The following is a 19,613-nucleotide window of genomic DNA, read 5'->3' as shown; positions in this document are numbered from 1 at the left end:
GGCTGAACAACAGGCTTTATCTCATCATTCCGGAGGCTGCAGCCTGAGACCGAGGTGTCGGCGGCGCTGGCTGCCCCCGAGGCCTCTCTCCTCGGCGTGCAGAGGGCCGGCCGTGTTCCCTCAGCGTCTCCCCTCTCCCCGGCTCTGCGCCCTGATCTCCTCTTAGGAGGACGCCAGACTGTGGATTAGGACCCACCCGCGTAAGCCGCCTTCACCTTAAGCACCTCTTCGAAGGTGCCACCCCTGAGTGCAGCCTCACAGTGAAGACCTGGGGGACAGGACTTCAACCTATGAGCCTGGGGGGACATGTTTCAGCCCCTAACAGTCAGCTGCAGGGAGAGAGGGAGCGGGCACTATGGAGAAATGAAAGCAGCAGGGAGGAGAGCTCCCCGGTGCCCCTTTTCTTTCCCCCTCTCCCAGGCCTCTGAGGCACGCTCCAGCCATTTCTGTCCTGGGCCTGACGGCCGTCTCAGTCCCAAGGACCCTTCCTGCTGGCCCCAAGGGCAGGGCACTGACCAGGACGGCCGCGCGGTCCTGGGTGGCTCCCGGCCCAGCGCTGCACCAGAGGCCTCGTCTTGGGTCACTAGCCCGTCCCCCGCTCTGTTCTCACGCACGGCCCTCGCTTCCTCCTGGGAGCTCCGCTTCACCCGGCCGTGGGTCAGGGCCTCTGGAATACTCCGTCCCTCTTCTCGCCAACCCCTCTCAACTAATTAATACCATTGCACCCTTAAGACCTCAGTTCAAATGCCTCGGCCTGAAGAAGCTTTTGAAGACACACAGACGCGCACACACGCACTAAACCAGGCCCTCGCCTGTCATCTCCCCAGCTCCCAGCCTAACACTTAGCACCTGTAATGACCTACCTGCGCTGTTATCATGCTATTACAGGTGTGTCTCTCCCACCAGACACACAGGTTCATAAGCAGAATCCGCGTCTGCTTTGTCCAGTACTACCTATCCAGCAGCTAGGGCAGTGCCTGGTACCTAGTAAGTGCTCGATAAATATCTGCTAGATAAAGGAAAGAATACAAGTGCAAGTTAGTGTACATCAGGGGCCATGTGATCAGTGCTGGCTGAATATGCTCACTCTGAGGGAGCGGCAGTGTGAAATCATTAAGTATCAGCACCTAGACAGACAGATACACGTACAGGTATTAGACCTGGAACCAGCGGAGCCACAGCTAGAAAGCAGAAACTTATTCCATTAGGTCACAATTCTATAGGGATTAATCAAACATGTCCACATCGAACTCTGTACATACTTATATATATAAAATCCACCTTCTGTAGGTATTTTTCAGCCCATGGAAGCAAGTGTCTGCAACCACCCGCTCCCTGCACCTCGTCCCACTGGTCCACTTTGGCACCAAACCAGCAGGGATTCTTTACTTGGAGTAAGAGCTGGTGGTTTCCAGGGGTGACGCCGACCCAACACTCTTCCATTTGCTCCTTCATGTGAGGCAGGAAACACTAAAATTCTGGGAACAAGATGTGTGTCACACGTTGCAAATGTTCTTATCTGCTGATAACACCCAGTCTCCCTGAGGTACACGCATGAGGAAGCCACATGGCCACGATCTAACGGAACGTGGAACATAACCAATAACCGAACAGCATCCCACGTGGTACCAGCACTGGCTTCTACCACACGTGGGAACAGGCTCTCACACCACCCAGGGCGAGTCAGAACAGCTGAGGATCTAGGATTTATGATGTCATTCACCCAGGGGACACCCCAGGGGCTGGCTGACAACTCCACGGGTCTCACTTTTAAAAGAAGCATTTTCTAGTTTGGGATTCGCAGATGCAAACTATTATATATAGAATGGATAAAGAACAAGGTCCTACTGTAGAGCACAGGGAACTATATTCAATATCCTGTGATAAACCATAATGGAAAAGAATCTGAAAAAGAATGTGTATATATATATATATATATATAACTGAATCACTTTGCTGTACACCTGAAACTAACACAACATTGTAAATCAACCATACTTCGATAAAATAAATAAATTTTTAAAATAAAATAAAGTAAAAAATAAAAGGAGCGTTTTCTGAAATGTATATATCTTTCAGGTCCTTGGGCTATTTGTGTAGCCCTGGTTGTTTTGAATATTTCAAAGTAGAAGGTACCAGTAATTACTGGTGAAAGAAATTATTTTAGACTTGGGGGGAAAAGAAGTGCTTTTGACAGGAATTACAGCATCTGCATTAACCCACATTACCGAATAATTTTGTCTGTTCGTTGTCTTGTCCTCCACTCTCTGTGCCCCCCGCCCCCCGAAAGTAACAGACATGATCATCTCCTGCTTTTATTGGCCTCAACTACTTTATCCAAATTATAAGGCTCAAGCTCAATTGAGCTTCTTGGCAAGTAATTTTTCTCATGCCAAAGAAGAAACATAAAGTAAATCAGGAAAATCATATCAGCCAGAAAAATAATACCGACATCATCAAAATCACAGAATAATGTACCTAAGAAACGTGAAGCTCAACTTTGGGAGTTTAGCAGTTCAAATAAATGAACATTCCAACATCACTTTGTCAGTTTCCACATCAGAAAGAAAACTTAAAATCCAAAGGACACTGAGCTGAATGCTTGAATCCTCTTCTTAAATTCCTTTTTATCAGTAATCAAACATTCACCACATTCCTCACAACAGGTAAGGCAATGTGTCAACAACTGAGACACCTCTATTCCCAGCCAGAAGCTAGGCGTCTCCAGTCTAATTAACAAGGAAACAAAATCCCTCCAAGGAAGCAAATCTACCCCCTAATTAAGTGAAGCAGACCTGGGTCTGGTGTCTCAGAAACGATGGTTCTGAGGTTGAAATATTCATGAGTCCACAGATACTCATCGTGTAAACTCCATTAAAAGAAGGAAATCTAAGAAAACCCTATAAGCAGACCAATTTCAAAACTAGGGGGCTTCAAATAAGCAAAGAAAACCTCCAGAACCCAAAGTTCTCGCTAACATTAAAAAAAAAAAAATTAAATATGACTCAAAAGAAACCTGATAGCCTGGGGATAAAGCTGTTTTCCAGCAATTAAAACACTTTGCGTACTCTACATCTAGTGATGTAAATACATCATTCATAAAAGATAAACTTGAGAAGAAAGGAAAGGAATGGTTCGAAGGTAGTCATTCCCTACAGAATGCTAGGGAATGCTCTCTCCCAGAGAGCCACATCTGTGAATTTACCCTAGTTAATGCCATCCCAAAGGGTTATTCCTACCTCACTGAAAAAAGTCAGTTTTGAGTGTTTACAACGAATATTTGAAAAAAGATTCTCATCCAGATTAACTGTTCTTTAAAAATGGATTCTCTCAGTTTGGCCAATTATCAAGATTGTTTCTTCCGACAAAATTGGAACTGCTTTAATTATCAAATGTCCACAACTACTTTTCAGGTTTACAAAAATGAGAAAAGCATGTATTATTGGGGTGCCATCACGGGCAGCATAATTTACATTTCTTCAAAATACCTTACCTTCTAGAAATTTCAGTCGTGGTAACTGCCCAGATATTTAGCCTCACTTCAAATTATTTCAGTCCAAACCCAAAACCCAAAAAAAATCTTTCTGATGGAAACATTTCGTTTCACTCCCTATAAAACCCAACATAAATCTACATCCTCTGCTGTCTTAGCATAGCTCTCAATGACATTTCGTTGCTACAGCAACAAAACTCTGCTACCTGTGGCCATGATTTGTTAAGAATTCCTCCAACCAGAAAATTCTGTGCTGTGCATTCATAAAACCAACAGAATGGCTCCAAGCCACTTAAAAATTAAAGCTCAATGTCCTACTTGTGATCTACCCACACACATATTTATAACATGTCTACATATATGCACACATACATACATACTCATGGTCCTCTCAACACCATCGAAAAGGTAAAACCACACCAAATTTCCATTTTAAACTCGGCATAAAAAACGTCTGTATTTTAGATTTCATTGAATAATTGCTACTGTTTCCCAAGATTTATCTTAAAACGTAATAGAGGCCCACCATCCGGGAGAGAATTTTAAAAACAAGAAAAATTATTTATAACCAATCTCATTCCAAAAAGAAAAAAAAAAATTCCCCAGGCACAATCTCCTATCTGTTCCAGTAACATGACTTCTTTAGCCATGAGCTGATTTAGAAGACACCCAAAGACTAAAGAATACACACTGGCCATCACTACCGTCACCCACCGCACCGCCTCTTCAGGCTACTCACCCTCACAGGGGGGCTCCAGGATTGCGCCCGAGGCTGCTGTCCACCCTGGGGGCAAGGTGGATCCTTCGAGCTGCAATTGGCCACAGCGCTGCTCTGAGCCCTCGAGGCGTTTGTGCAGTCGGTGCCACTGCCCCCCGCAGGGCCGGGTTTCCAAGGCCTCTGCTTGATGCCATCCAGAAGTCTGACCAGCAGGATGTTGCTTGGAAGCTGCTCCACGCCCGCGCCAACCAGAGTCCGGCACTCGGGGCATCTGAGTTCATTGCGGGAACCGACGATGCCCAGCAGACACCGTTTGCAGAACGTGTGCTGACAAGGCAGGACCCTGGCAGAGACGTCGAGCCGCTCTAGACACACGGGACACTCCAGAAGGTCCAGAAGGGCCGACTCATCCATCTTCCTCTAGTTCACCGAGGGAGACGCTCCACGCGACCCTGAGAGTGGCTCATGTAACATCCATGTCAGACGCTGCTCTGGGGGCACCGGGGCAGAGGAAGAAAAGACAGAAAGTATGACCGTCTGGGGGCAAGGCGCAGAGGAGAGCCAGGAACCAAGACGCACACAAAAGTGCTGTTTGCTGTGGAACATGGGGCCTGAACTCCAGCGTCAACAAGTGAAAACAAGATAGGCTTTCTAAGCAATTCAAAATGAATCCGTAAAGATATCTAGTTCAGGGCGCAGGAAGAGCTACCAAGTACCATTCAGGACTCTTGCCATAAACAGGATTTATGAAGCGTAATAAGAACATAATTTCTTCGGCTCTCAAAGTGAAATCTGCTGCCTTAGTAAAGTCCTCAACCCACCTGAGAAGGTGAAAGTGGCAAATGAACGTCTCCTCCACCTGAAATTCCTTTTCAATCCCACCAAGTTCCCAGTATTTAAGCCACTCTGGTGGTTAAGAAACCGCGCCTCATGTGATTTCTGTGGCACATGGTCCCAATATTAAATACATATGTTTCTTCGCTGCTCTTAAAAATAGAACTGTTTAATCCTGCCCAACCAAAACGAGACGAAGGTTCACAATTCTAAACAACACACTAAAGATGGGCCTGAAAGCAGCTCAAATATAACAGCACCCATCAGGGCAGCGGCTGCCAAACTCAGAAACGATTTCTGAACGGCCTGTGTTAATCCCATTCAGAAAATCTGGCAAAATTATCACCCAAAGAATTTGAGAATGGAATGCTGGACTGAGAACCGAGGGCTTAATATGAAAATGGGGCCATTCGGGAAAAAAAGCGTTCAAACCAGAGCCTACACCGCTCTCCCCTACCCCCAGTTCAGTGTGGACGTGTCCAGGGGAACCGGGTGGCGTTGTGGACGTCGGCAGGAACTGCTGCCCCTGACGGCGGGGCGGGGTCGGACCGCCCCTCTGCTCGCCGCAGGTACTGTGGGCCCGCGTGGACGCCAGTCCAGGTGCCGGGCCGCCGGTGTAGACGCGCCCGCGGCCAGAGGCGGGGGCCGCCCGCGCAGACGCCGGGGCCAGGGGCCGCCCGCGCAGACACGCCGGGGCTGGTGCCCGGAGCCGCCCGCGCAGACACGCCGGGGCTGGTGCCGGGAGCCGCCCGCGTAGACGCTCGCCGGGGCTGGTGTAGAGGGCCGTCCGCCTAGACCCCGGGCCAGGGCCGGCAGGGCCGGGTGGGTCCCCCCGCCGCTGGCCGCCGCCCCGCGCCCACGGGAAGTTTCGGGAGCTCAGGACCGCCCGCAGCCAGCGTCGCCAAGGTCCTCCCGCCGTGCGCCCGGGCGCGCGCCGCCGCCGCAGTGACCCGGGCCGGGCCGGGCCGCCCAGCTCCGCTCCAACCCAGCCCCGGGGGCGGGGGCCCGGGGACTCGGGGTCGGGGGCGGGTCCTACCTCCGCGCGGCGCCTTCTTTGTCCGCACGCCCCGCGCTCTCCCGCTCACCGGCCTCAGACGCCGCGGCCGCACCGGGCTCCGCTCCCCGCCTGCGCGCTCCCGCCGCCGCCTGCCGGGCCCGAGGGAGACGAATGGGAGGGGCGAGGAGGGAGGGGCAAGGAGGGAGGGGATGGGAGGGGCGAGGAGGGAGGGGGGAAGGAGGGGGAGGGGAGGGGAGGAGCAGGGGAGGAGGAGAAGGGCGGAGAGCAGAGACAGGAGGAGGAGGACGAGCGGGGGAGGCCAGCCGCCCGCCTCCCGCGCCCGGGCGCTGCGGGGGTCCAGGGTAGGTCCCGGGGGCACGGGGGAGGGGACCTGAGCGGCCGCCGCCGAGGCTGGGAGGGCGGCCGAGTGGGGACGCGCTGCCCGCAGAGGAGGAGCGGGTGCCACCAGGTACCCCGGACACAGACCCGGGCGCGAGCCTCAGGACCCGGCCCAGGACCCGGAAGGCGGGGTCGACGGGACGCCCGGCCCGGAGGCCCGTCCTACCCGCCCAGGACCCGGGGCCCGTGTGGCCCGAACCAGCCCCGCGGTCTCTGGGGGGCCCCCCGCACACACCTGTAAAGCCAGGCACACACCTGTAAACCCAGGCGTACACGTATAAACCGAAAAGTCCTTTGGAAAAACACGTTGTCCACAGGTTTGGGGGTTTCTTTCTCAGCCTCAGTTTAGAGGTAAAACAAGTTAAAAATTTGTCATTGATCTCAAAATTGTCATTTTATTCGCATTTGCCATCCACATAACAAAAAGTTTTCCCAACTACCCTCCTCAAAGGTATGCAGAAAATAAGGAGAAAGGGTGACAGATACACCTTTTCGAGAAACCAATGGCCGACCTCTAACCAGCCTGACCATTTGAAGGGAGTTGATGATCGTCTAGTCTCCAGCCAGGGCCACAGCGAAACAAGTGCAGACAAATGAGAATCACCTGAGTAAGGAACCGCTGTGACACTCCAGCTGTCTCTCCCTCACTGTGTGCAGTCACCCGCTCAACACTGGAGAGGCGCTCATCTAGTCCTCACTGCAACTCTGTCCACCTTCCCTCTTTAGCTTTGTGCTAATGCATGAATATGTGCACAGCCCTACTGTATGAGTACCAGAAAGGATAGCCCACTTCCCCTCCATTCGAAGTGAGGAAATACATATATAGAGAATGGATAAACAACAAGGTCCTACTGTATAGCACAAAGAACTATATTCAATATCCTGTGATAAACCAGAATGGGAAAGAATATGAAAAAAGAATATATATGTATAACTGAATCACTGTTGTACAGGAGAATTAACACCACTCTGTAAATCAACTATACTCCAATTTAAAAACATTGATTTAAAAAAAGTGAGCAAATACCCATGCATTTGAGTTGAGAAAGACAAAGGGAGAAATGATCAGAATAGAGTATTTTTAATCCAGTAATCCACCAACAAGTCACTCTGAAAGGGACTGCTTAGCCCATAAACTTCTGCACCTGCAACTGCGCGCCTGAAGAGGAGGCTGATTGGAAGGTCACAGTCAGTAAACAGATAAACATTAAACAGATAAACATTATTATATGCCATTTACACTTATTAAAACCAAAACTCAAATAGGTTCACTCATCACAATAAGCCACGTTGGACCAAGACTCAACCTCATGTCTGGATTCCAAGTCCAGTTTTCTTCCCACCATCCCAAGGACCTCTTTCACAGGTCACCTCAAGCAAACCTGAATGCTCTTTGTCCTCCAAGGGAAAGCTGACAGTTAACCAGCTAATGACTCTGGAGACCAAAGGGACAATTTTACTTTATTTTGGTTGCCTGTTTGTATGTAGAGAAGAGTACACAAGGTCCTGAGTGGAATGGTCCAGCTTTTGAAACTTCAGACCAGAAAAAGCCTAGTTGCGCCCATTATCAAAGACCTGGAGACTGCGTCCAGGGTTCTAGGATGGAGGAAGCTCTGACGAATGTCACCTGGGACATGGCTCAGTTCTTTCAACACCCCCGCTGCTCATTCACTCTATTTTTTAGAATGCAGCTCTTTTATTAGCTTTAATTACTCCAACGGTGCAGTGAAGTTTTAGGCAAATTACTTGAACTTCTTGAGCCATCTTTCCTCTGTCAAATGGTGAAAAAAATCATACCTTTCTTAGACTGTTGTTGAGGATTCTATGAGACAGTGCACTGGTTCTTTGTAACCTGTCCATCTCTTTTAAAGGAAGGTATCACCATTATCTTTATCAGCCAAGAATTACCTGGGAAAAGTTATACTGGGCAAAATCCTTTCTTCCCAGGGTCTTTAAAATGTCTTCCACAATACTAATAATTGCAGAATACTGTCGAGAGAATACTACAGCAGAAGGGAGAGTTGGGGAAAGAAAAACATGTTCACCTGACCATTTCTGGGAACTGAACCTGAAGGAAAGAATGTACACATGATATACTCATGGCCCCTGTGACTTTGAGCAGATACATGAAAAATAAACACATCCTGACATGATAATGGTAGCTTGGATTTATACAGTTCTTGTCCAACCAAGACTTCAAAGTGCTTCCCTAAACGCTATCTCATTTATCTTCTTAGCAACCCTCTGAAGCAGTGAAGACAGATATAATCATCCCCACGTTGCAGACGGGAAGTAATGAGGTGTTGAGAAGTTATTGCTCGTGGTGATGACGTTCTGACACAAATCAGACTTTTCAGGTCCCAGTCCAGAGTGCTTTTGGTAAGCTCTGGTACTGTGCTTACACATACATACACATACGTGTGTCTGATGATGATCTACCTTCAAAACGAATTCCTCCTCCAACCCTCCTACACTGTTGGTGGGAATGTAAAATGGTGTAGCCGCTGTGGAAAACAGTATGGAGGTTTCTCAAAACACTAAAAATAGAACTACCGTATGATCCAGCAATTCCATGCCTGGGTATTTATCTCAAAAAAATGATAAAAATGAAAACCCTAATTAGAAAAGATTCATGCACCCCAATGTTCATAGCAGCACTATTTACAATAGCCAAGACATGGAGGCAACCTAAGTGTCCACTGACAGATGAATGGATAAAAAGAATGTGATATATATATGTATATATATATAAAATGGAATATTAATATAATATATATTATACATTGTATATAATGGAATATTAATCTAATATTATATATTACAATATAATATATAGGAATATATATATAATGGAATATTACTCAGCCATAAAAAGAATGAAATAATGCCATTTGCAGCAACATGGATGGACTTGGAGAGTATTATGCTAAGTGAAATAAGTCAGAGAAAGACAAATACTGCATGATATCACTTATATGTGGAATCTAAAAAATACAACAAACTAGTGGATATAATGAAAAAGAAACAGACTCACTGACACAGAACAAACTAGTGGTTACCCGTGGGGAGAGTGAAGCAGGGAGAGGCAAGATAGGGGTAGCGGATTAAGAGGTACAAACTATTAGGTATGAAATAAGCTGCAAGGATACCTTGTACAACACAGGGAATATACCCAGTACTTTATAATAACTATAAATGGAGTATAACCTTTAAAAATTGTGAATCACTATATTGTACACCTGTAACTTATATGTTGTACATCAACTATACTTCAACAAAAAAAGTAGAAGCCTCAACTTGTAACCAGCCTTCTTTAAAATTAAAAGGAATCAAAATTCAATGATGTGTGATGAGAAACATTAAAAAGACATAAACTAATTCTTCCAACATAAATACATTAAGAAATCAAGAATTGTGGAAAAAAAAAAAAAAAAAAAAAAAAAAAAGAGGGCTTCCCTGGTGGCGCAGTGGTTGAGAGTCCGCCTGCCGATGCAGGGGACGTGGGTTCGTGCCCCGGTCCGGGAAGATCCCACATGCCGCAGAGCGGCTGGGCCCGTGAGCCATGGCCGCTGAGCCTGCGCGTCCGGAGCCTGTGCTCCACAACGGGAGAGGCCACAACAGTGAGAGGCCCGCGTGCCGCAAAAAAAAAAAAAAAAAAAAAAAGAATTGTGCACCATAGTTACCACCTCAGAAAGTTAAACAAAAGAAAGTTATAAAACATTTATGTTTCAGTAATTCCACAAGAACCTAATAACCAAAGAGACACTTTGGAAAGCATCCAGGTGAGGCAAAGCTGTACTTGACCTGTTTATTATTACTGTGTTCACAATTCTTATCTATGTTTATTGATATTTAATGACAAATTGAAAAACCTACATAACTTTTTCAACAAATATTTGTGCAATTTCCCAGAAATTGCACACTTGATTTTAAGTTTTGTGGTTAAACAAAAAGCTTGTAGGGACTTCCCTGGTGGTCCAGTGGTTAAGAATCCTCTTTCCAATGCAGGGGACACGGGTTCGATCCTTGGTCCGAGAATTAAGATCCCACATGCCGTGGGGCAACTAAGCTCCTGTGCCACAAATACTGAGCACGTGAGCCACAACTAGAGAGAAGCCCGCACGCCACAATGAAAGATCCCGTGTGCCACAACTAAGATCCGATGCAGCCAAAAATAAATAAATATTTAAAAAATGAAAAGCTTGTAAGACGTATTTGTTAAAAGTAACTTCATGTGATTCATAATAAATATTTATTACAGAAAAAAAAAACTAATTCCAAAAAAAAAAAAAGGGCTTCCCTGATGGCGCAGTGGTTGAGAGTCCACCTGCAGATGCAGCGGACACGGGTTTGTGCCCCGGTCCGGGAAGATCCCACATGCCGCGGAGCAGCTGGGCCCGTGAGCCATGGCCGCTGAGCCTGCGCGTCCGGAGCCTGTGCTCCGCAACGGGAGAGGCCACAACAGTGAGAGGCCCGCGTACCGCAAAAATAATAATAATAATAATAATAATTCCTCGTCCAGTTGCTACAATATTGGTAAATAGCAGCACGATTTATTTATCCAGGGTTTAAACCAGGAACCCAGGGGTCATCGTGATTTCTCCCTTTTCCTCTCTACCGCTCTCCATCAACAAGTCTGTCTGCTACACCCCCAGGTATATTTCAGTCTCTACCCACTTACTTTGTCATCGCTGCACCTTTCTTTCAGCTGTCACCGACCTTGGCCTCTGCCCCTCCTCACCAGCCTCTCTGCCTCCAATCCTGCCTTCACAGTCTGCCCTGGATATAGTGACATTCAGAGCAAGCTGCAAAATATGTACAACATCATGTCACTGCCTTGCTGAAAACTCATCAATTTCTTCCCATCACACTTGGAGTAAACCTCAGACACCTTTCACGTCAGACAAGTCCCCATGTCACCTGGTCCCTGGGCTAGCAAGTTCTGTACCATGTCACCCCTGTTATCTGTACAGTACTTTTCACAGGCTAAGCTTTCCTTCCTTTCTTATTGCCTATCTCCCTCACCTGAATACAAGCTCCCTGAAGAGGACCGGGGCTGTCTTCTTCACCATGGGATCCTTGACAGCAACTCATAGTGGCGGCCAGAGGATAATTCTGAAATAAGAATGAATCGAGTAAGGGATTGTATGTACTGCCATCCCAAAGCTACCAATACACTTACTACTTCACAGCCCTATGGATAGGAAATCAGGCAGACAGGGCTCCAAATTCCACTGAGTGGTTCTTATAATCGATCAATCAAAATATTTTTAGGTAGAAAATGAGGACAGGTGATTCTTCCTCTTATGTTTCACAGGGAAGCTGTAGAAGTAGCCAAATGCCAGCTATGTAACCCAGAACATAAATGTGATGCTGGTTTATCTTTGTTCTGGGTCTCAGCTAATGGTGTCACCACTGACTTAGTTCCCTGAGGAAGCAAGAAAATGGAGCGCCGTCTTCACTCCTCCCCACACCTCCCGTCCAGACAGGTGATCCAGAGATCGTCAGAAGGGGTTCCCAGACCTATCCCTGCCTCCCAATCATTATTTCAGGTCTGTTTATCTCCTATCCGGGCAATAACTACCTTCCCTGATTACTTGATTCTGGAGAGAACACTAGAGTCAGGGCTCCCCCATCTACTAACGGGTGTCCCCAGGCAAGTTTCTGCTCTTCTGTGCCTGCGTCCCCCGGAAAAGGGGGCATAATACTCCTCCCTACCTCAAGGTTTTTGTGGCAATGTTACATAAGTTAGTAAAAATACAGTGCTTGGAACTATGCCCAACACATGGTAAGTGCTTCATAAATGAGAGCTAATATTATTCTTTTCTTTAGAACCTGGATTCAACCCTGGATCTACTACCTGTTAACTGAACAACTTTGCAAAGTTCTTTAATTTTCTGAGTTTCGACTTCTGTATCTATAACAAATGGATATGATGTCATCCTTTGCAAGTCTCTTGTAAAAAAAATATTGATGACAAAACTGGTTGGAAAATCTAGCACAGCACATTTCTAGCATGTTGTGAGGACTCAAAATTTTGTTCCCTGCTTTTTCTTCTGTGTATCTGTTTGCATCTGTTCCACATAATGATGGAGTGGATTAGATTATCTCTAAGGTTCTTTCCAGCATTAAACATTTATCTCCATCCTAATTGCATAAAGGACATCTAAGGGCAGTGGAATCCCCATGGAAAAAGGCAAGTGGTCCTGGGGCACTGGAGTTGTCAGGTAACAGGGCTCTTAGCAGCTCAAGGAAGGCAAGCCCAGAGGAGGTATTTTGGTCTCAGTAGTGGGAAGGTGGTGCACACTCCACTGTCTGGCAAAAAGTCTGAGCAGATGGAGTATTTATAGCCCTCCCCAGGGACTTCAGCTCAACCAGAGTGGGTGCTGGGGAGCAAGGCCGAGGAGTGGGTGTAGAACCGCATCTCCCTCCATCATCCCTGAAACAGGGTTGCACGTCTGAGGAGGCGCTTGACAGCCAAATACCTGGGGGAGCTGGGGCTCTCTAAGTGCCTCTGATTCTAACCCAGCCTTCAGGGGGTGGGTCCTGAGGTGTAGTGCGGCCAGCATCACCTGCAGAGCTCATTAAAAATGCAGATGTCCCAGGCTTGTACCTAGAGACACTCCCTCGGTAGGTCCAGCATGGGCTCAGGAATCAGGCGATTCTCACATAGTGATGCTGGGACCACAATTTAGGAAAGGCTAACCTAGTCACCCAGAGCTGACTAGAGAAGCTCGTCCATCGAGGGCCATCTGGGCTTTGGTTAAAAAAACCAAGGAAGGATATGGGAGCTCCAGCCATCGCTGGTTTGCTGGGCAACAGGAGAGACCCTACGTGTTGCAACCTTCCTTCATTCTGGTTGGCAACCCCTTCCTGCCCACCCCACCATCCGGGGCTCAGCCTCTCCTCTTAATAAACGCTGCACAGATTTATAAAGAATATCAGTTTAGGGACTTCTCTGGTGGTGCTGTGGTTAAGAATCCGCCTGCCAATGCAGGGGACACGGGTCCCAGCCCTGGTCTAGGAAGATGTCACATGCCGCGGAGCAACTAAGCCCGTGCGCCACAACTACTGAGCCTGTGCTCTAGAGCCCACGACCCACAACTACTGAGCCTGCATGCCACAACTAATGAAGCCCGTGCGCCTAGAGCCCGTGCTCTGCAACAAGAGAAGCCACTGCAATAAGAAGCCTGCGCACCGCAACGAAGAGTAGCCCCTGCTCGCCACAACTAAAGCCCACGTGCATCAACAAAGACCCAACACAGCCAAAAATCAATCAATACATAAATAAAAATTTTTAAAAAGAATATCAGTTTAAAAGGGAGCCAGAAGATTAGCTTTCCCAGAGAAATACACATGGCTGGCCCTGAGGTACCCCAGGACCCAAATGTGGACCAGGGTCACCCATATCAAGCATCAGGAGGTCGCGCTGCCTATACTATGAAAGTTGTATGAAAGCACACTGGAGCACTCGGTGCTCTAATACACTGCTGACCCAAGTTCAAAGATAAACGTAACCTCTGTAAAGAAAATGTAATAGGATGTATTCCTTTCTATGAAAAATACTTTCTCTTGTCAAGCTCCATTCTCATTTTAAAAGTTTAAACCTTGAAGTGGTCTTTTTGCTTCTAAGCAGTCTTTGCCCAGCCCAAACTATGAGAGAATATGCATCACTTTATCTCACCATCTCCAGGAAATGAAATCCCATCATCTTTCTTGGCAACCCATCTTTATATATTAAAGGTTGTTTATCAACTTTCAGACTTCTTTTTCTCTGTTCAAATTAAATATAAATGTTGACTTTTCTAATGGCATTTAAATAGGCCAGCTTAAACACACACACACACACACACACACACACACAAGCATGAATTCACGGGAGATTCATAATGTATGACCCAGGTTTCTGTTTTCATTATAATATTGGGTGAAAGATGGGCCTTTCTCCATTTACTCTCCTTAATTCGCATGTACACTCAGACACAAGCCTATATTCTGTGATCTCGAAATGAGTGGAAATGATCCCATCATAACATTTTCTTTTGTCTACAGCTAACACCTCACCTTCCCTCTCTCTTGCCCCTAAATAAACGTGAGTTTATTCATGTTCTTTTTAATTTAATTTTATTTATTTATTTATTTATTTATTTTTGGCTGTGTTGAGTCTTCATAGCTGTGTGCAGGCTTTCTCTAGGTGCGGTGAGTGGGGGCTACTCTTTGTTGTGGTGCGCGGGCTTCTCATTGCGGTGGCTTCTCTTTTTGCGGAGCACGGGCTCTAGGCGCACAGGCTTCAGTAGTTGTGACATGCGGGCTTCAGTAGTTGTGGCTCACGGGCTCTAGAGCGCAGCCTCAGTAGTTGTGGCGCACAGGCTTAGTTGTTCTGAGGCATGTGGGATCTTCCAGGACCAGGGCTCAAACCCGTGTCCCCTGCATTGGCAGGTGGATTCTTAACCACTGCACCACCAGGGAAGCCCTATTCATGTTCTTAAAAGCATAATTATCATGACACCAGATACTAATGGTGCTACACTTCAAACCTGTTCTTCTGAAAACTTGTCTGAATTCAGTAAGTGATTTTCCTCGTTTCGCTGAAATCAGATTCCTCACTAATTTTCTGTGCCTCAATCCCCTCGACCTACAGTGCCAGAATTTTCACCCTAACATTTCACATTGGTCCTTAGAATTTCTGTCCTCATAGCGTCTTGTACACGTTCTTCCTTTTTAAAAAATTTTGGGTAATGTGTGAATCAGGCAAGCACATAAAGCTTAAAAGGGCAAATGTGAAAATCTTTTTTTAAAGTAATAAACATAATTTTTAAAATTAAATCTCCATTGGCCTTTAATGCCACGTAGGTTAACCTGATGAAATACCTAAAAAATTTATTACAAACACTGCCCATGTAAATTATGCAATGTATAATAAAAGTACTGAATAACTCATCTGATACGTATTAATGGTTGATATTAATGAATTAGACCTAAGCATGGCAAAATAGAAGACGTTCTTAATCATCTCACTCAATTTAATCTCTTTTCCTTGTGATTCAAAATGAGTGGCTCCAATAAATAAATAAATAAATAAGAAAAAATGAGTGGCTACAGAGCATTTTAAAAAATAGGACACCAAGAGGGTGTCAGTCCACTTGACATTCTCTCTCTTTGACAAGATTGTGGAAGACTAAAGATTAACATAATTTCCCTGTTTTCCATGATGCTTTTATGCAAAAATGATGATTTGCATAATTTCTTTTCAGTGTCAACTGAATTTCTGAAGCTCTTTTTCAAGCAAACTTCCACATGTCTCCAGCGTACACCATCTGTCTCATCTCTCTTTCTCTCTTTTTTTAAAGTATTACAATTATCTTGTAACAGTAGCTGTCAAATCTTTATTCCCCACGGATTCTTTCTTTTGATAAATGAAAAGGAACTGTATACACTGTTATGTGTGGTTGTACGAATGTGCCACGGGTTCAGGAAAGGTTAGATGTTCAGAGAAGTTACCGCTACACTGACATATTGGGGGAAATGTGATCAGGTAAGCTGACTAGAGATTTTCAGTCAGATTCTTTACTCCAGGAAAATGAAGTAATGTTTAGTCAAAAGGTGGGGAGGTCTTAAAGCAAGAAAGAATTTGAAAATAGTCTTTCCAAGAGTTCTGTGGCCCATACTCCAAGCATTAGAAAAAATATGGAAAAGGGAGGATGGCCTTACTCAAATTGCTTATTACTGCAAATTGCTTATAAAACCTATTGGCATTTGCAGATGGTTGATGCTTTTACTGGGAAATCAAGTTTTATGTTTATACAGTAAGTGTACTCAGTAGGAACTTCCAGGAAATCTCATGGATTGCCAAGAAAAAGTCCATATTGAAGTATTATTTTGAAAAAAAATTCTGCCAAAAACATTTAAAAGCCTTTTTAAAATTGACGTGTCTGGGGAAATGCAATAGATAGAACTTACATAGGACTCAGAATTTACAACCAATGTATTTTATAGCATTTCATAAAAATTTTACTTGCAACTTGATGGCAACCAATTTGTACAGATGTAATTACTGAAATTTAGTAAGAAGTTGCAAAGTACAGTTAAAGCTTCAGCTATCCAGAATTCTTGAACAATGGGTCACTCTGGAAAACCAACTTTTATCTGGAAGAAAATATTTGAGAGATAGTCTACCTTTCCCTGATGTTTGAAATAAAACACATCAGAGGGTGCTCTCTTCGGCAGCGCGTGTACTAAAATTGGAACGATAGAGAGAAGGTTAGCATGGCCCCTGCACAAGGATGACACGCAAGTTCGTGAAGCGTTCCATATTTTCCTACCAAATGTAAAATAGATAGCTAGTGGGAAGCAGTCGCATAGCACAGGGAGATCAGCTCGGTGCTTTGTGTCCACCTAGAGGGGCGGGATAGGGAGGGTGGGAGGGAGGGAGACACAAGAGGGAAGAGATATGGGGACATATGTATATGTATAACTGATTCACTTCGTTATAAAGCAGAAACTAACACACCATTGTAAAGTAATTATACTCCAATAGAAACGTTAAAAAAAATCAGAGATTAACATTTACAGATGACTCCAGGCCGTCATTACAAGTATCAGTAATTGTACACACAGAACAGTTAGGACCGTGGACTCAGACAGACTTGGATTTGAGGGCTTTGGAAATGTTTACTTATGTGACTTTAAGGAAGTTATTTAGTCTCTGTCAGATTTAATTTCATCATCTGGAAAATGGAGATAATGGTACCGACCTCGCAGGTTGCTGTGAAGCTTAAAAGACAGAAGACATTTGAAGTGCCTGGTGTATTTACATGGCACTTAGTAAGAGCTCAGTAAAGCTTCAGCAGTCTTATCAGTAGTAATACTGTTGACATGATTATTTTATTTATTTTTTATTATTGAAGTATAGTTGATTTATGTTGTGTTGGTTTCTGGTGTGCAGCGAAGTGATTCAGTTACATAAATATACACTATATTTGTATGTGTGTATATATACGTATATATTTATATATACTTCTTCATATTTTTAACCATTATAATTACAGGATATTGAATATAGTTCCATGTGCTATATGGTAGGACTTATTGTTTATCTGTTTTATATACAGTAGTGTGTATCTGCTAATCTCAAACTCCTAATTTATCCCTCCCCACCCTTCCCCTTTGGTAACCACAGTTTTGTTTTCTAGTCTATTTCTGTTCTGTAATTAAGTTCCTTTTATCATTTTTTTAGATTCCACATATAAGTGATATCATATGGTATTTGTCTTTCTCTGTCTGACTTCCTTCACTTAGTATGATCATCTCTAGGTCCATCCATGTGGCTGCAAATGGCATTATTTTATTCTTTTTTATGGCTGAGTAGTATTCCATTGTGTATATATGTGCCACATCTTCTTTATCCGTTCCTCTGTCGATGCACATTTAGGTTGTTTCCATGTCTTCGCTGTTGTGAATAGTGCTGCAATGAACATTGGCGAGCATGTGTCCTTTCAAGGTTTGGTCTTCTCTGGGTAGATGCCCAGGAGTGGGATGGCTGGGTCATAGGGTAGCTCCATTTTTAGTTCTGACATGATTGTTTTACACTGAGGTATTTAGGAGCACCTTCTCTTAATAACATCAGAATCCTGTTTTAAGTCTTGCATTTAGCTTTTTTGTTTTTGTCTTTCTTCTCTTTCTCTTGGCACCAGAAGCTGCCCAAGCCTCTAATGGTGAGGGTTGGAAGTCGGAGGGGTTAGGGGACGGGGAGAGGAGGACGACCCACAGCCCTGCTCTGTTGGTGCCCTTCCTGCTCTGAGCTCCAGACCCGTCTCCCAGGACCTGATTCTTTGCTGAGAGCCGCCCCTGAGTCTGAGCGTCCTTGACCTCTGATGCTGGCCTCTCACACCGACTCTTCCTCCCCTGCTCCCCACCACCTAGAGAAGCTCGTCCATCGAGGGCCATCTGGGCTTTGGTTAAAGAAGCCAAGGAAGGATATGGGAGCTCCAGCCATTGCTGGTTTGCTGGGGCAACAGGAGAGACCCTGCGTGTTGCAACCTTCCTTCATTCTGGTTGGCACCCCCTTCCTGGTCACCCCACCATCTGGGGCTCAGCCTCTCCTCTTAATAAACACTGCACAGATTTATAAAGAATATCAGTTTAGGGACTTCCCTGTTGGAGCCGTGGTTAAGAATCCGCCTGCCAATGCAGGGGACATGGGTTCCAGCCCTGGTCTGGGAAGATCTCACATACCACGGAGTGGCTGGGCCCGTGTGCCACAACTACTGAGCCTGCACTCTAGAGCCTGTGAGCCACAAGTACTGAGCCTGCAAGTCACAACTGCTGAAGCCTATGTGCTCTAGGGCCCACGTGCTGCAACTACTGAAGCTCGCACGCCTAGAGCCCGTGCTCCTCAACGGGAGAGGTCACCGCAATGAGAAGCCCATGTGCTGAAGCGAAGAGTGGCCTGCTCGCCACAACTAGAGAAGGCCCATGTAGCAATGAAGACCCAATGAAGCCAAAAATAAACTTAAAAAAAAATTACAATCAGGGAATGTGGATTATAAAATCTCTACTTTTGTGAATGAGCTCATATATCTTAGATATTATTTGGGACCAAAGACAAAATTAACTTTTATAGATGCTCCATTAAAATACAGAAGAGGGCCTCCCTGGTGGCGCAAGTGGTTGAGAGTCCGCCTGCCGATGCAGGGGATACGGGTTCGTGCCCCGGTCTGGGAGGATCCCATATGCCGCGGAGCGGCTGGGCCCGTGAGCCATGGCCGCTGAGCCTGCGCGTCCGGAGCCTGCGCGTCCGGAGCCTGTGCTCCGCAACGGGGGAGGCCACAACAGTGAGAGGCCCGCATACCGCAAAAAAAAAATACAGAAGAGAGGTGGAATTAGGAAGGCAAAGTAGGAAGACCATGAGCTCACCTCCTCCCATGGATGCACCAAAACTACAACTACATATAAAACAACCCTTTCTGAGAACACCCTGAAGACAAACAGAGAGGTTCTTATACAATTAAAGATGTAAAGAAAAAACCACATCAAGACAGGTGGAGGGGGAGAGACATGATCCAGTCAGGACCCACAGCCCCACGGATGACCCAGAAGCAGAAGGTGATATCACAAACTCTGAGGTCCTCCCTAAGGAATGAGGGGTTCAAGCAGCACATTGGGCACCCCAG

General features: G+C 45.8%; 1 protein-coding gene and 1 non-coding gene across 4 annotated transcripts in view; one reads left to right on the top strand and one right to left on the bottom strand.

Annotated features, from left to right (window-relative positions):
• The window catches only part of SH3RF1 (SH3 domain containing ring finger 1), a 151,397-nt gene extending 145,191 nt beyond the window's left edge, over positions 1 to 6,206 (bottom strand). Inside the window, exons 1-2 of one of the 3 annotated variants that reach the window (XM_060102687.1) lie at positions 6,131 to 6,206; positions 4,233 to 4,702 (exon numbers count right to left, since the gene is read on the bottom strand). In XM_060102687.1, the coding sequence (XP_059958670.1) occupies positions 4,233 to 4,625 (393 nt within the window). In that variant the 5' untranslated portion in view covers positions 4,626 to 4,702; positions 6,131 to 6,206. Of the gene's footprint in view, positions 1 to 4,232; positions 4,703 to 6,081 lie in introns of all 3 variants that reach the window. The other 2 variants (XM_060102685.1, XM_060102686.1) reach the window with 2 other exon arrangements.
• Positions 6,207 to 16,654: 10,448 nt separating this feature from the next.
• Positions 16,655 to 16,759, top strand: LOC132492857 (U6 spliceosomal RNA). The gene has a single exon (XR_009532912.1). It is a non-coding gene; the product is annotated as a U6 spliceosomal RNA (small nuclear RNA).
• The last annotated feature ends 2,854 nt before the right edge of the window (positions 16,760 to 19,613 follow it).

This window comes from Mesoplodon densirostris, chromosome 6 (assembly GCF_025265405.1).
Source record: "Mesoplodon densirostris isolate mMesDen1 chromosome 6, mMesDen1 primary haplotype, whole genome shotgun sequence".
NCBI lineage: Eukaryota > Metazoa > Chordata > Mammalia > Artiodactyla > Ziphiidae > Mesoplodon > Mesoplodon densirostris.
This window is presented reverse-complemented; position numbering and strand designations above follow the sequence as displayed.